At 42.1% G+C, this 15,223-nt stretch overlaps 1 protein-coding gene across 1 annotated transcript in view; it reads left to right on the plus strand.

The window, feature by feature from the left end:
- Positions 1-15,223, plus strand: part of sdk2b (sidekick cell adhesion molecule 2b) — a 71,024-nt gene that overhangs the window by 52,374 nt on the left and 3,427 nt on the right. Inside the window, exons 34-43 of the mRNA XM_041029515.1 lie at positions 99-200; positions 465-580; positions 972-1,158; positions 2,573-2,710; positions 3,176-3,337; positions 3,430-3,555; positions 4,511-4,675; positions 4,807-4,947; positions 6,671-6,809; positions 10,669-10,798. Coding sequence (XP_040885449.1) covers positions 99-200; positions 465-580; positions 972-1,158; positions 2,573-2,710; positions 3,176-3,337; positions 3,430-3,555; positions 4,511-4,675; positions 4,807-4,947; positions 6,671-6,809; positions 10,669-10,798 — 1,406 coding nt within the window. The remainder of the gene's footprint in view (positions 1-98; positions 201-464; positions 581-971; positions 1,159-2,572; positions 2,711-3,175; positions 3,338-3,429; positions 3,556-4,510; positions 4,676-4,806; positions 4,948-6,670; positions 6,810-10,668; positions 10,799-15,223) is intronic.

Below are 15,223 nucleotides of genomic sequence, written 5' to 3' on the forward strand. Positions count from 1 at the left end.
GTGGGAAATGAAACTTCTAAAAAAGTACATTTCACAATTTGTTATGAGTTAGATATAATTTCTAACTCTATATCCCCTCTTGTTTACTTCTGCCGCAGAGCTAAGTAAACACAAGCGCTATGAGATACGCATGAGTGTATACAACGCTGTGGGCGAGGGGCCAACCAGCCCACCGCAGGAGGTGTTTGTGGGAGAAGCAGGTTTGTACACTTCCTGTCATTTTAATCAACACAGTCTCAATGACAAATTTATTTCACCACCTTCAACATAAGTAGATTAGGCTTTTCCATACAGCAGTCACTCGTGGCGAAATAGAGACATGTTAAGATTTCAGGTGTGATTTGTCTTTCTTCAATCCCAGGGATTTTCTGTGTAGGCTGAACAATTTAGGATTTTCTGCTTTAACTGGTAACAGACACTCAAATCTTTTAATGTATGGTTATGGTATGTTTGTGTGATGACAGTGCCTACAGCCCCACCCCAGAACGTGGCCATACAGTCCGCAACAGCCACTCAGCTGGACGTGACGTGGGACCCTCCACCTGTAGATGCACAGAATGGAGACATCCAGGGCTATAAGGTCAGACACTTTTCTTAAAATGCCATGCTGGGCCAAAGAGCAACAATGTTTTATGTGCTCACTTCTAAATAAAGCAGTAATATTGTGTTCTGTTTTTATCATTATTTAAATGTTTTTTGTGGTTCACAAGAGACTACATATATTTGATGTTAATTAAACCATTAAATGCACATTTTTGCACTTTTAGCTAACGCTGTTTTCCACAGGGGCTCTCAATGAAATGTTTAGTCTGTTGCTCGAGAAAACATTTATAGGGAATAAAATGAAATTGCGTGTCTCCCTTAAGGGAGTCTGAAATGGGACTGAGTTTTATAGAACCAGAAGTAGTTGCAGTCCCTGAACAGTGTCTGAAGACATTAATATTTATTTATGCCTCTCTTACTCCATGTAGGTTTACTTTTGGGAGTTCCAGCGTAAGAATGAGACGGAGCGGCTACGGACTCTGTTCATGCCGGAAGGAGGGGTGAAACTGAAGAACCTGACTGGTTACACCACCTATATGATCAGTGTTGCCCCCTTCAATGCTGCTGGGGATGGACCCCGCAGCCCACCAACCAGGGGACGCACTCAGCAAGCAGGTAAATCAAACCACTAGATACCAATAAACATGCAAACTATCAGTGTGTGCAACAGTCAGGACTGTTGCATTCAAGCAATATAGTAAAACAAACATTTCTGTATGTAATGAATGAACATATGACGGAGAAGTATTGAGAAAAACAAGACAAGCCGAAGACAAATGAGGGAACAGGATGACTTGACTAAAGCAGATAAATTAGAGTGCGTGCAGCCACGTTCACTCGTTTGTCATGTTTATGTGCCGCTGGTGGTGCTGATGTTAGTTTGGAGAACCCTGAGAGTGTTCTCAAACTGGATGAGTCAACCATGAGGAAAGAATTTGATGTGAAGATGATGCTAATCGTTGCTGTCAGCATGCCAAACGATGTTAGCGGAACCACACACTGAGCATAAGTTCCTAATCAGCAAACCCAGTCTGAGCTCATTTGCTGAATCTCCTGTTTTGTCTGAGAAGTAGGTGGTATGAAAATTCAAGCTTTCTGTCTACTGGCATGCTATGTCTACAAAACCCCAATACAAAACCTCCCCCATTCCATTTGTCTATCTTTCTTTCTTTCTTTTTCTCTTATCTTTCTTTCTGTCTTAAACTCCTGTGTAAAAGAAGCCATTGTTACAGTTTTGGTGCACTTTGTGTGCTGCGTCTTAGACCAGTAAAAAGCAAGAAAAAGAAGGTGTTCGCAGATTCTCGGTTTCACGTGTGGGTCAGTGTCGGGAGAAGGAAGCGGATGACAAGCTGGAAGGGGGAGGAGGGAGCGGCACTGTGGACATAGTTATCCCATCTTTTTAGAAGACAAAGAGACATTGTCTTTTGCAAGCGTCTCAGCTCCTGCTCGACAAGTGTAAAGACTACAGGGCAAACACTGTTTTGAGTTTGGCGGTGTCGCAAGCTCAGCCGGCTGTAATGTGCCCTGGAGGCTGAGAATGGTGATTGTGATTGGGAATTAGCTTGACCTAGGTCAGATAGTATTTTTAAGCAACGTCTAGCCTTTTAACCTGAATGCAGTTTAGCAAAAATGTGGTGTTGACCTAATCAAGGCAGTTCAACTGGTGAACAAGGACACACACTGCAAAGCATCTCAGCCATTCTCAGCCAATATCATTCAGTCAGAAAGCTGCAGCGCCAACAATTTCAGACCTGCAGCTCTGGATCTGCAGTAAGAAAAGTAACAGCAGCAGCAGTTCAGACCTACAGATATCGACTTTGCTGAGAGAATAGTAATCACTTTTTCAAGTTTGCCAAACAAGCAAAGGAATCTAACTCGCAAATAAAAAAAATGGGATCCTAACCTTTGTCATATGGTTATCCTTTAGTTGTAGCTGATCTTTTTTACAGGCTCTGTACTGAGCCCTCTCCCTCACAAGTCTACTTTACTGACTACCACCCATATATCTTTTGACCTTTGTATGTTGCAGCTCCCAGTGCTCCCAGCTTCATTCACTTCAGTGAGCTGACCACCACCTCGGTCAATGTGTCCTGGGGTGAGCCCACATTCCCTAATGGCATCATTGAGGGCTACCGTCTGATCTATGAACCCTGCACACCCGTAGATGGTAAGGCCTCTTTCTTAGCCATTAGACTTCTCCCTGCTTAAAATGGCTGCTGGCTTCTAAAAAAAAAAAGCTTTATGCACACTACAGGATCTATTTGGATCATAAATTAAAACTTGTGTAAAATCTGAATTTTAAAAATTTGAATTTTTAGATAATTTTAATTCAGCATGGTCAAATTCTTGTGCTGTGCATTTTTCTTGAGCTACAAACTAACCATCACCTAAGCAGCTCATATGTCATTGCAACCTTTACATATCTTCTATTATCATCATAAATAATGTGTGACTTCAGTGCCAAAATGCAAACATATTTCCCACTACTAATTCCATTACTGCGTGTGTGTTTGCCTGTGTTAAGTGTGCTTCCACATTGCCTGGCCTGTGTAAGACCTGCTCTAAATGTGGTGTGTTTGTCTAGAGTCTTCAGTGGCCTGTGCCGACTGTCTTCACTCCCCCCCCCCCCCAGGCGTAAGTAAGACAGTGACCGTGGACGTGAAGGGGACCGGGCCACTCTGGTTGAAGCTCAAAGACCTGGCTGATGGTGTCACATATAACTTCCGCATCCGGGCCAAGACCTTTATCTACGGGCCCGAGGTGGAGGCCAATATCACCACCGGCCCCGGAGAAGGTAGCGGCAATGATGTTTGTTTATGAAAATGAAAATGTTTGCAATCATTGGTTTCAAATGCTTGACCGAGACACTTTATTATTTGTCCTCAGGAGCCCCAGGACCCCCCGGAGAGCCCTTTATCACACGCTATGGTTCAGCCCTGACCATCCATTGGACCAGTGGGGACCCAGGGCGGGCTCCCATCACACGCTACGTCATTGAGGCCCGACCTTCAGGTATGTGCCTCAGCTGCATGAGGACCCAAACCATATGATCACCACTTTAGTCATGAATTTGGAAACCTTGCCTAATTACCTACTTGATAGTTAGATTAAGAAAAGTGGTGTAAAGTGTTAACATCTGCTGCCCCAGTGTCTTTGTCCCTGGTATTTTAATGGGATATTGATTGAGGTGCTGCAGCTGAGACAATTGGCATCAAGTTTCAGTTGTGATTGACATGCCCGGGCAGGGTTAAGAGGGGTGATGGATGGTAGGTGACTCAGCGGCAGGGATGTGTTTCACAACTTTTAAGTGAAAACTGAGGGGGATACTTAGTTCGAGATTTTATGGAGCATTAGCCAGGACTGTCGGATGATAATGTATAGCTAAGGGTCAATGCCCAGGGGACGATAAAGATGGTTAAACCAGCCCCACTCACACCCCTTCCCCTCATTTTCTCTAATGCATGCGCCAAGAGCCATAACTCTCTGCAGTCTCGTATAACTTGATGACTTGTTTTTGTCTTTGAATCTAATTACATCAGCTTTTCTAACTTTTGCCAGAGTTCAGCAACATGACAGATGAACTCCGGTGCTTGTTTATGTTTGTGTACCCCATTAAAAGACTCAAACTAACATTGATGTTTACAAGCAGCCATGTGTAATAAATGGTCACTGACAGGATTTCCAAAGCAAGCAGTAAGCCATCTAACATGGCTTCATATGAAATATGGCTTCACCACTATTTATGATGTAGATTTTAATGCTGTAAATTTTACGAGAGCGCTGAAATTGATGGATTGTGTAATATTTGTAGGAATTATGAATTACCCTGGGAGCTGGCAGCCAGACTGGAGCCTTACATCAAACAAACAAACAACCTTTTAACAAACAACATATTGACATTGTTTAAATGTTTTGCAACTTTCACAGTCTTCTCTGACCCAAAGTTACAACTTAATCTCCCTTACAGATGAGGGATTGTGGGATATCTTAATCAAGGACATCCCCAAGGAAGCAACATTACATACTTTCAACATGGATATCCTAAAGCAAGGGGTCAGTTATGACTTCCGGGTAATTGGAGTGAACGACTATGGCTATGGCTCTCCAAGTCTTCCCTCTCCCTCTATATCTGGTGAGCTTATATGTATTTGTTAATATTAAGTTTCAGATTAAATGAAATTCTCTAAGGTAATTCAAACGTCACAGAAAAATGGCCAAATGTTTTCAACCACAGTGAATTCCACTTTTCTTTGTTTCATTCAGCCCAGAAAGTGGCGCCTTTCTACGAGGAGTGGTGGTTCCTGGTTGTGGTGGCTCTGGTGGGGCTCATCTTCATTCTGCTGCTGGTGTTCATCCTCATAATCAGGGGACAGAGCAAAAAGTATGCCAAGAAGTCTGAATCAGGTGAGTGCACACAATTTCACCATTAAATGGAGCATTTAACGATTACAGAAGCCTTGAACTTCGGTTCTAACTCAGTGGCACGCAGGGCTGAGAATCCGATGACTTGACTTTTTCTTATGAGAGTGACACTTTATAAAGGGACTTGATGATTTGCAGTTTTCAAATGCAGAGCAGTGAGTTAACGTTTCTGAGAGGGATACATTCTGATTTTGCATGAATCAGATAATTGACCGAGTAGCAGGGGAACAAAAAGGCAGAGAGGGAGAGAAGCAGGGAAGCGGGAGTAGGGGGCATACTTGTCCATTCAGTGCAGCTCTGACATCAGTGGGTATTTCCCTCAGCTCAGCATTTCTGCAATGGCTGTTTAGCTGCCAGGCAGGGGAAGGGAGGGGGTCCCTGCGGGTCACTGCCCATGTTTCTGACTGACAGGAAAAACAAGAGGTTCCTTCTCATTCCAACACAAAGGCACTCTCAAAGCCTCCATATTCCCCTCTAGGAATCTGGCCCAGGCCACTGGACCTACCCAGTGGTTTTTCTTTTTCTGCGTGTTTGCATAACCACCAGTTGACCTCAAGTAGCCCTGGAGCAACCGCGGAGGTCCTGGACCCCCGTAAGTCTTAGACTGACTTAAAGTGTTTTTAACCTGTAGCATAGCAAGGTCTAGCCTCTCCAAACATTAATCATTACCATCGAGCAGCAGGGCAAGCTGTTTGATTAATCATGAGAGACACTGAGGGTCAAGGCAAAATAGTTGCTGTCTGTTTATGTGTGATCCACAGACAGTATTTACACAGAGAGGCACACTCGTCTGTCATCTTCTGAATTTTTATGCGTTCATCTCTATGAGTTTACATACACGTGTTAGTTGTACCCATGAATTTTTGATGTTATTCAACAGGAAATGTCCTTTGTCAGTAGATAATGGATAAAATGTCTCTATTCTATGTTAAATCATTGTATAACCTGCGAATTTTCCATTGTGGTCCAAATCTGTGGTTTATCTGAAACTTTAAAAATCTTAATTGCTGCAGACTCATTATGTATTATTTCTGCCACATATATTTTATTATGGGCCTCATTGTGAAAATTCCCTTTTTTGTCATTGTGTGTTTCTATGAGTATAAGAAACTAATCTGTAAGGTTTGAGAGTTGGACTTCAGTCACAGTTAAATGCAGAAGTTCAACGTTTTGGGAATGATGAGGCTACAGCCAGCAGCCGATTGGCTTAGCTAACAAAGTCTGGGAACAGGGGGAAACAACTAGCCTTACTCTGTCTGAAGGTAACAAAATCCACCTACCAGCGTCTCTAAAACGCTCTAATTAACATTAAATTATGATAAGCTAAGCTAACCAGCTGCTGGCTCCAGCAGTTTGTGGCATTAATCTTCTCATTTAACTCAGGGCAAGCAAATAAGCGTATTTACCACAATGATGAACTATTGCTTTAAGTCACAAAACTCACCTGGACTTGACTTTCTTGAGATTTGCAAGCAAAATCAGACAAGTCTCAAGGCTTGACCTGTTAAGTCTCAGAATATTAATAATTTAAAGAAAGGCATTACTATTTAATCATTTGTCTATATTTAATCCTTTAATTCCCAGTTTTTTTTTAACTAACTCAGTCACTGATCATGCCATCGATCAGTTCCATTCATTCTCCCAGTCACTAACCTGCCTGTCCGTCTGGCCTGTGGTCACACAGTGTCTCTATATGTGTGTCCAGGTAACAACTCCAACTGTAATGCTCTGACCCACGGAGACATGGTCAGCCTGGATGAAGGACGTTTCCCCGCTCTGGAACTCAACAACCGACGGCTGTCTGTGAAAAACTCTTTCTGCAGGAAGAATGGCGTCTATACCAGGTCAGACATCCAGCCACTGACAGCTTAGAAACTGAATAAAGTGCTGATATTTAAATGAAAAGCTTCATTTAAAGTCAAAATTAAATAACCATATGGTAAGATGTTATGAGAGAGTTATGAGTATGAGATAAATTTGTTTGGATGTGTGCATCTGTATTTGTGCATGTGAGTGTGACCTTGAGGACAGATCAAAGCAGGAACAGGCAGCTTCCTATTATGTCTCTGTCTTGAGGGGGGAGGTGGGAATGAAAGAATGCACAGATGTACTTTCACCACTCACCACTCTTTCAACTCAGCCCATAGTGGAGGAACTCAAATCCCAGCACCTGAGCCTCCGATTATAGATTAATGCCACATCTTGATCTCCGGTCTCAGAATACCAAAGACAGGATGAAGTCCTCTGCCTGATACCAGGATCAGAAATCAAACACATTCTTAAGCCCACTGCAGTCATTGTAATTCAGAGCTGTGTCAGACATCTTGTGCCATTTATGCTTGATTTTGGATGGAGATTTTCTCTGTGTAGTGATCATTTGTCCAGAGTTTAACACAAGGGCCAATATGCATGGCAGTGAGTTGAATCAGCATCACAGGGAAGTCAGTGCACTTCTCTTTTAGTAAGTGACAACTTACCAAAACCACTTACACTGTCAATATGTATCACTGTAAAACAAATGGCAAGAATAGTAGAATAGTAATGCTTACCCAGACCTGAGGTGTCGGTTGCAAAGCGCATCACTGATTCTGGCAAAAAAAAAAACACTTTAGATTGTACGTGGTCTTACTGTTTATGTAAGATATTAGCAGTCCAAATCCATTCTGACAGCACATAAACCCCTGCTTGTAATTACACACAGGAGTGCAAATGTGTTTTGGGGCTGAGGTCCATCCAGGAGATTAATGTTTTAACTGCGGTTATGATAAAGAGGGAAGGATTAACAGCATCATTCCTGTGTGGCTTTGTATCATTCTCTTTCAGAAGTTTGAAACCTACTTTGACGCACTAGTTTGGGGTTTAAGGAGGTCTCGGTGAAGTAATTCAGTGTAGATTAACATGGTTTTAAACACTCTTGAGTGACAAAGCTCTTGAACACTTCAGACATGTTAATGAGTCCCTACAGGCGACTGTAGCAAGACGAGAGTCTGATAATGAGTAAAGACCGGGGGCAGATTTGATTTTACCCCCTGGTTCTCATTTCTTACCCGACATCGTGTTGACTGAATTTTGCTGCAAGAGGATTAAGTGGACCTTTCTCTATGTTAGTGAGAGAGCTGATAAATAATTTACGCCTCACTCGACAGCGACACCGTATGAGGGTCAAGGAGAAGGGCTGAAAGTGGGCTGAGCTTCTTCAATGTTTTTAACCAGGCAGTTTATCATAATGTCCCAGTGGGCTCACAATAGCATTTCTTCACATCGGCTCCGGCTCTTTGTTTGACTGTGCTATAACGGGGCTCCCTGAAAGAACTGCTGACGAATTCAAGTTGCTAAAGGTTACGGTGGAGAGGCCTCTTGGGAAAAAAGTGCAGATAGGAATTCAGAGAAGTAATTAAGACTTTGCTGTGATGTTTTATAAGTTGGATTACATCTTAGAAAAACTGTATCTGGGGAAATTTTACTTGGTCGTTACTTTAAAAAGTTATGTCAGAGTTTTGCTGCTTTGTAAAGTGTTATTGGGAAAGGAGAAATGGAAGGATGCTGGAAAACTTCCAACCAAAATCATTTACGAATTGTAAATGCTGTTAATTATTTATTATTATCTTGCTACAAGGATTAGTTGATACATGAATTAACTGATAGACAGAAGCACTTTCTGTGTGATTTACTGTCATTAATTTAATGAATTAGTTATGATAATACTGCGTGCATAACCCCCAATCCTGTTTGAACAGTTGTAGGTATAATAATGTGAATTCTAAACATTAAGATGAAATAACTGTGCCTTAGATTTTTAAGGGCTTTTCTTCATGCTTCTAATTTTTTTTCCCCCAATTGTCTGTACTTGGGCTTCCCTTTTGCCTCAAGTTTCCTGTGATTATTTTAGAGAAGCTGCTCTCAGTTTTAGAAGTGAATATTTATCCCCCATTATTTCAAGGGGTACAACACCTGACAACACAACTAAAGGAAATGTTCATAATACATATTTTATGCATGAAGTTTAAATACACATCTCCACACCTCCTTCAAAGCTTAAATGATGTAAACAAGTCATACTTAGTCTATTTATTTGCAGAAGATACTTCATCCGTGTCTTCCATACATTCGTTCCATAAGTATGAAGCAGTTGTTTTATGTGTGCCAGCACAAATGTGTCATCCTGTGTAGTGAGTACGGCATCGCTCATCACAGTCTTCCAATCTTTACCAGAAAAGGAGTGTCCAAAATGTGACTTGTCAGCAGTGTCGGATAATGTCTGCATAGACTGAGACTCTTTAGCTCTGTTGAACATCTTCAAACTTACACAAGATGTCACACAAATTAGCAAAACTGTAGTACGTTGTATATAAGTGATTCTCTATTGTACATGTTCCACTCCTCCACTCAAGTTAAGTGAATTAGCTCTAATCTAGTTTAATATAACTCATTGAGGGTAATTGAATTAGAGCTTGCTTTGTGATTTCCCTGCGGAGTTTTCCATTTTTTCCACACCACACTGCTTACCATGCCGCTTCTTGCGATAACTGCTGGAATTTACCCACAACATTTTTGAAATGCTTTCCAAATGTATTTATTTGGAAAATATATTTATTTGAGAATGTGGTTTTGACGTGTAAAGCGACTGTGTGTGCTGCGGCAGCTCCACTGGCAGCGACTGGCGGCCGACACTGTGGCCTGGAAAGTCAACAGGAGTCAGTATGTCCCAGTGGTCTCAGCCAAACCAGCACCAATCAGCAGAAACAGATGGGTGTTTGTTTAGCAGGACTGGGGACACTGGAAAGTACAGAGGAGCTTAGGCACCGAGAGCTTTTTTTCCCTCTCATATTTACTTAAAGAACCCCTGACAAGAGCACACCATTTTAGGAATTGTTTTTCCAGTATTTCATCTTTCTATGCCCTCATTTTTCCTCATTCCTTCTTTCTTTCAGCTTTCAGTTTCACTCAACACCTCTCGTCAACCCTATCCTCACTACACACTCCCTTCAGGGATCGTCCCTTTGCTCAGTCCCATCACTTACACTCTTTAAACTTACACCTGAATGACAAATTTAATCACTGCAGCATGCCACTGACAGTGTAATCTATGCCATCATTCATGTAGGCTCTGATAACATTTGCCAGAGCAAAGCCTGAGGCTGCTATTTGTGAAATGACCCCTTGAGCGCCGCAAGAGTTCAGTTTATAATTTAGTCACAAGGGCCCAGTGGTTTGACATTCCACAGCCCACAGTGAGGACCGAATCAGGGGGAATTATTCATTCCAGGAGAGACTGACTGTAGGCAGCCATCTCATGAGTGTCCCATGATTCTCATCTAGCTGCACTCCTACACACACAGACAGTGACACATGTGAACTTGAAAGGAAGCACATGCTGTCTTCCTTGTGTGTCTTCATTTGCTTGTTTATCATAATCTGCTTTAATATCATTTCTGCATTCAAATCAAGAAGGACCAGTGATTTTTAAAGGATAATTATGACAGCTTATTTGCATAATTTTGTCCATCGTTTCTGTCAGTTATGATAGCCTTGTACTCAGCAAAGTAATTAGTGAGATTTAGGATCACAGCAACATCGATACAACACAGTCCAATGGGGCAAGAAACACAAGTTTATCACAACCCAGTGGGTAAACAAAATTCTCTGATTAAGGACTACAACCCACTGAATCATTCTGATAGTTTACCATTATCCTTTGCCCAGGTCTCCTCCCAGGCCCAGTCCAGGCAGTCTTCACTATTCCGATGAAGATGTCAGCACAAAGTACAATGACCTGATCCCTGCAGAGAGCAGCAGCCTGACTGAAAAACCCTCTGAAATCTCAGACTCACAGGTACAGTAGCAACACTTGTTTTTTTTTTCAATGCTGTATCTTGTATGGTCTCTGTATGTGAAATGTCTACTATCTGTCTGCATAAAGTGTGTATTTGTTATATGTTTGCACCTGTCTATGTGCCCGCATAGTCATCTCCTTGAATTCCACAGGAATTCAGCTTTGCATCGTCAGCTGTACAGTGTTTTGTGTCTGCTCATAATGTCCACGTTGTGTCCTTTCTGTCATTCACCTGAATGCATTTGACCCGCAGAGGTCAAAAGATATAGCTAGAGTAACGCACACGGAGAGACAGATTAATGACTCTGATCACTGGTGGCAAAGCAGTTTTTAGCCCGGGCAGTGACCTGTGGAAAATGTTGCTCTACAAACATCCACCTGAGATCCAGGCCACTGCACTCAGCCACAGCACTTGTTATGTAAGACGGCAGATGTACTGTGGGTTATGTATTGGAAGTTGCAGCTCCATTCAGGCAGCCTATCCAACTTTCCTACTGAATTTTCAGTGAGTAAGTTCAGAGTCAGTAAAAATAATCTCTGTTCAAAACAAAGATACTGTATTAGCTCTTCTCCCTGGCTCTTCTGTGGTGGAGCCAAGCCTCATTAGGAAGTTTTAAAAAAAATATTTAGTTTAATAATAATAGCTTTGAATGTTGTTTAATTAATTTTTAGAGTCTTGTGAACAGACACTGTCAGGACTGATAGATGACTAACAACTATTTCTAGAATGCCTGACTTGTGGCATTTGCTATGTGCTGAGCCAGACTACTTTTGCCTTATTAAGTGAGTGTAATTGATAAATTGTGCCTTTCTGTGTGTCTTTCCATTGATCAGTCTGTGTGCCGCCCACCCTCATGTCTGATTTTCTGAGTTTTGTCTTTTTTCAGAATGGGTTTTTCCTTTGTCCCCCCTTGTGCTTTGATCTGAATTGTTTTTTTTTCCTATGTGCATATACAGTATGTCGTTTCTGTTTTTGTTTATGTCACCTCCCACCCCAGCTTTCTGTGGTTTGGGTGAACCATCTTGCAGTCCTAGTCAGATGAAAGCATCAGGGCAGGAAGCGGGCCTGAATTCCCTTGCTTTCAGACTTCCTTCAGTATTTTCTTTCATCTAGGAATCCTTTACTCAAGGCATTTCCCAAATTATCTCTCAGCTAAATACGTCCCGATGGTGAATTCTGCAGCCAGAAATCTCTCCCCACCTGACCTTATCAAGACCTAAGCCCTATTTCCAGATCGAATGAAAATCTCCCCACAATGAATTGCTATGGACAGGACCTTTCACAGCATGATAACATCCCCTCAAATGAAGCATTTCGACATTTCATCACCTGGCTGACGTATCTACCTAAGCACTTGTGTATTGTCAAACATGGCCTTAGTGTAGTAACTGTCCCCTGACGACGCCTGCCTCCTGCCACACTGCACATTCAAGGGGCTAGCGTTAGCTTTGATGGGATAAAACACACAGAGCCCTGCCTGTTATGCCAGGGCTCCACTGCCATACGCCTGACAGGCCACCATATCAGCACCCAATGGTGCTTTGGAAAAAGCCAGGAATGCTCTTTGAAGTTTTATTGAGCAGATAACTCTGAGCTATCAGTATGACATTGTGCTGTCAGTCCTCTTTAATCCTCTGGGGCCTCCACCAGCAGGTATAAGTTGACTATTGTATTCCTCCTCAAGAGGGGACTTGGAGGAAGCTAACATTGACTTGGCAAGGCAACAAGGCCACCATTACTGCTCTGCTCCCCTGCAGGCAGAGGCCTATTGACTTTTTTCCTTTAGTGTATAGGCTTTCTCATTTTCTAAGGTTGTCTCTGTGGCAGTGTCTTTGTGTTTCATTTATGGCCGAAACCAGTCGAAGACAGATGATCTCATGTCTGAGTCAGAGATGGATCGTAGATTATGCTCTCTCTGCAAACTGGCATTCCGTGGGAGAGAAATGAAAATGTCTGCTTTCTCTCACATGCTTTCTTTTTCTGTCTATCTCTTTCTCCACCCTCTCTCTCTCTCTCTCTCTCTCTCTCTCTCTCTCTCTCTCTGTTCCTCTCTGGGCTGCTGTAGCTTTTTTGGCCACGGCTCAACTGAGACTACTGTCTGTAATGTTTGGATTGTCTCTAGTGACAACGTACCGCTTTGTTTTGACTGGCCCAGTCTGAGGTATGATGTCATAGCCCATGAAAATTATGACCTCAAATAAATTGGATTTTATTTTTAATAATTTTATAGCATGTATATAAAACAGAGGGTGGTGGAGAGACACAGAAATGGCAAGCGAAAGCACATGGATAAATGCAAATGCTTCCGTTACTCTCATTAAAGTCTGTTCGGCAGTCTGGGACAGCACTAATGCCGAACAAAGTCACAAATCCCTTTCATTATAATTGCTCTGATGAATCAACATACATCATACTAGTGAGAGAGGATTGGACCTTCCTATTTTCCCTTCATTCTTTTCTACACAGTCCCTAAAAAATATATCTATATACTGTGCACATCTCTGGAATTTTTAATCCCCCTCCAGCCCCACATCTACTGTTATTGTCTTTTGTTTCTCTGGACCCCTGCTGTGTTCACTTCATCAATGAGAGTGACATGGACAGCCCCCCCTCTTCTGCCCCTCCTTCTTGAAATAATCCATAACTAGAGGACAAAGGACTGACCTACTCTGTGGTATTGGGGTATGCATCAATGTTTGGGGGGGGGGGGGGGGGAGCCCTGTTAGCCAGGAGATTGTTGCTTCAGTCTTGTGCTATGAAATAAACCTTAGGAAAGTAAAATTCAAAGTTATTTGCTAAGCATTTTAATAATCAACTGTAAGGTGCTTAATGGAACAAATTTAGCCACAATTGCTAATAAAAACAAGATTAGTTTAAACACCATCTAAGATGACATCATATGCTAAGGCCAAAGGTCAAAGTCTGAACTCCTGCCTTATTTGCTGATAATGACGTGTTAATGTCGTGTTTTTCTACTTTTTTCTGTCCCCTTCATTGTTCCTCTTCCCACGTTGTTAGCAACTGTAAACATGAACACAGGGCAACTTTATTATGCTAATGATAAAATGAACTACTGTCAAGAGGTTTCACCAGATCAATTTCTTAATCTGTTTCTCCGCCTAATTTAACATCATAATGATGAAAAAATGTTTAATAATCGACACTGGCAGGCTGGCATATGTCTGTATTACACCAGCCCTTGCATAAACAAGATGGTGGTTCCCTTGAGGCTGAGGTGCAATGCTGCATTTCATGCCTAAAGTCTGTTTCTTTCACAGAATTCAGCTGTAGTAATTAGCTTGTAATGAGTTGAAGAAAGGAACTGCTTCGCCTGCCATGCTGGCCCAGAGGCACATTTTCAAGCGTCTCCACCGAAGGTTCCTCAGTTGGATCCCTGAGTTATTTCTGTTAAAGACTGGTGATGAACCCAAAGCAGAAGGAGGACAGATTGGAGTCGTGTATTCTTGTACCTAGAACGTTTCAAGAGTCAGAGCATCTGTTGCACACACTTCATGACCAAGCAGCAATAGGCAGGAGCAGGACGCAATTCACTGTGTCAACACTTGGTCTGCACTTACTCTTTGCCACTACCACACGACACACACACACACACAACTAGAGTGGTGTTTCATCTCTCAATGCAATGCTAATTCTTTTAGAATGAGGTAATACCACTTGAAGTGGCTCAGTATGTCTTGTCGGTCCACTGTGAATGGATCTTGTTATGGTGTTGTTGTGTTGCTAAACGCACTGGCATGACTGGAATGTTTTTCAACACTGGTTGGCCTCAAGTGTTTACAACTGGGTAACAATATTACAAATGGACACAAACACATGCAATCACTGATGCATCTCACACTCTGACTCCCCTTATTGAGAGGAACAACAATATAAAACAATGTAAAAAAAAAGAAAGTATGATCATTGTGATTGATTTCAGGATGTTGAGAGAAAACATTGCTGTGCACAAAGTCTGCTTTTGATTAATCTGAGGAAAAGAAGGGGCAGGGGGCTCACTTTCCTTTTGTTTAGAATCAAAGAGGACCAAAACGCGGGACCGTTTTTCTTATAATTCAAGCCAAGCATTTTCTGTTTAGACATTTATAAACTCTGCAGACATGTAAAAAAAGAAAAAAGAAAAGCCTTCATGTAGGGGTTTGGCATAGGAGACATGAACCATGTTGAGGCGGAGGGAAATCTGAGACCACCGCCATATGTATTACATATGTGCTGTGCAATATCCAGCAAAAGATCTGTGCTCTGGAGTGTATTCTTCGGTTGCATGCCAGCAGCCATGTTTCAGTATGAGAAGATGGAACAGGATAATGTGAAGGGTGAAAGAGCAAAGAATCTTAGAAATGGACACAGTTATCGCTGTCATCTCTGATACCGCTGATACTGAAAAGAATCGACTTTTGTTTCCT

The sequence above is a fragment of the Toxotes jaculatrix genome, chromosome 21 (assembly GCF_017976425.1).
Source record: "Toxotes jaculatrix isolate fToxJac2 chromosome 21, fToxJac2.pri, whole genome shotgun sequence".
NCBI lineage: Eukaryota > Metazoa > Chordata > Actinopteri > Toxotidae > Toxotes > Toxotes jaculatrix.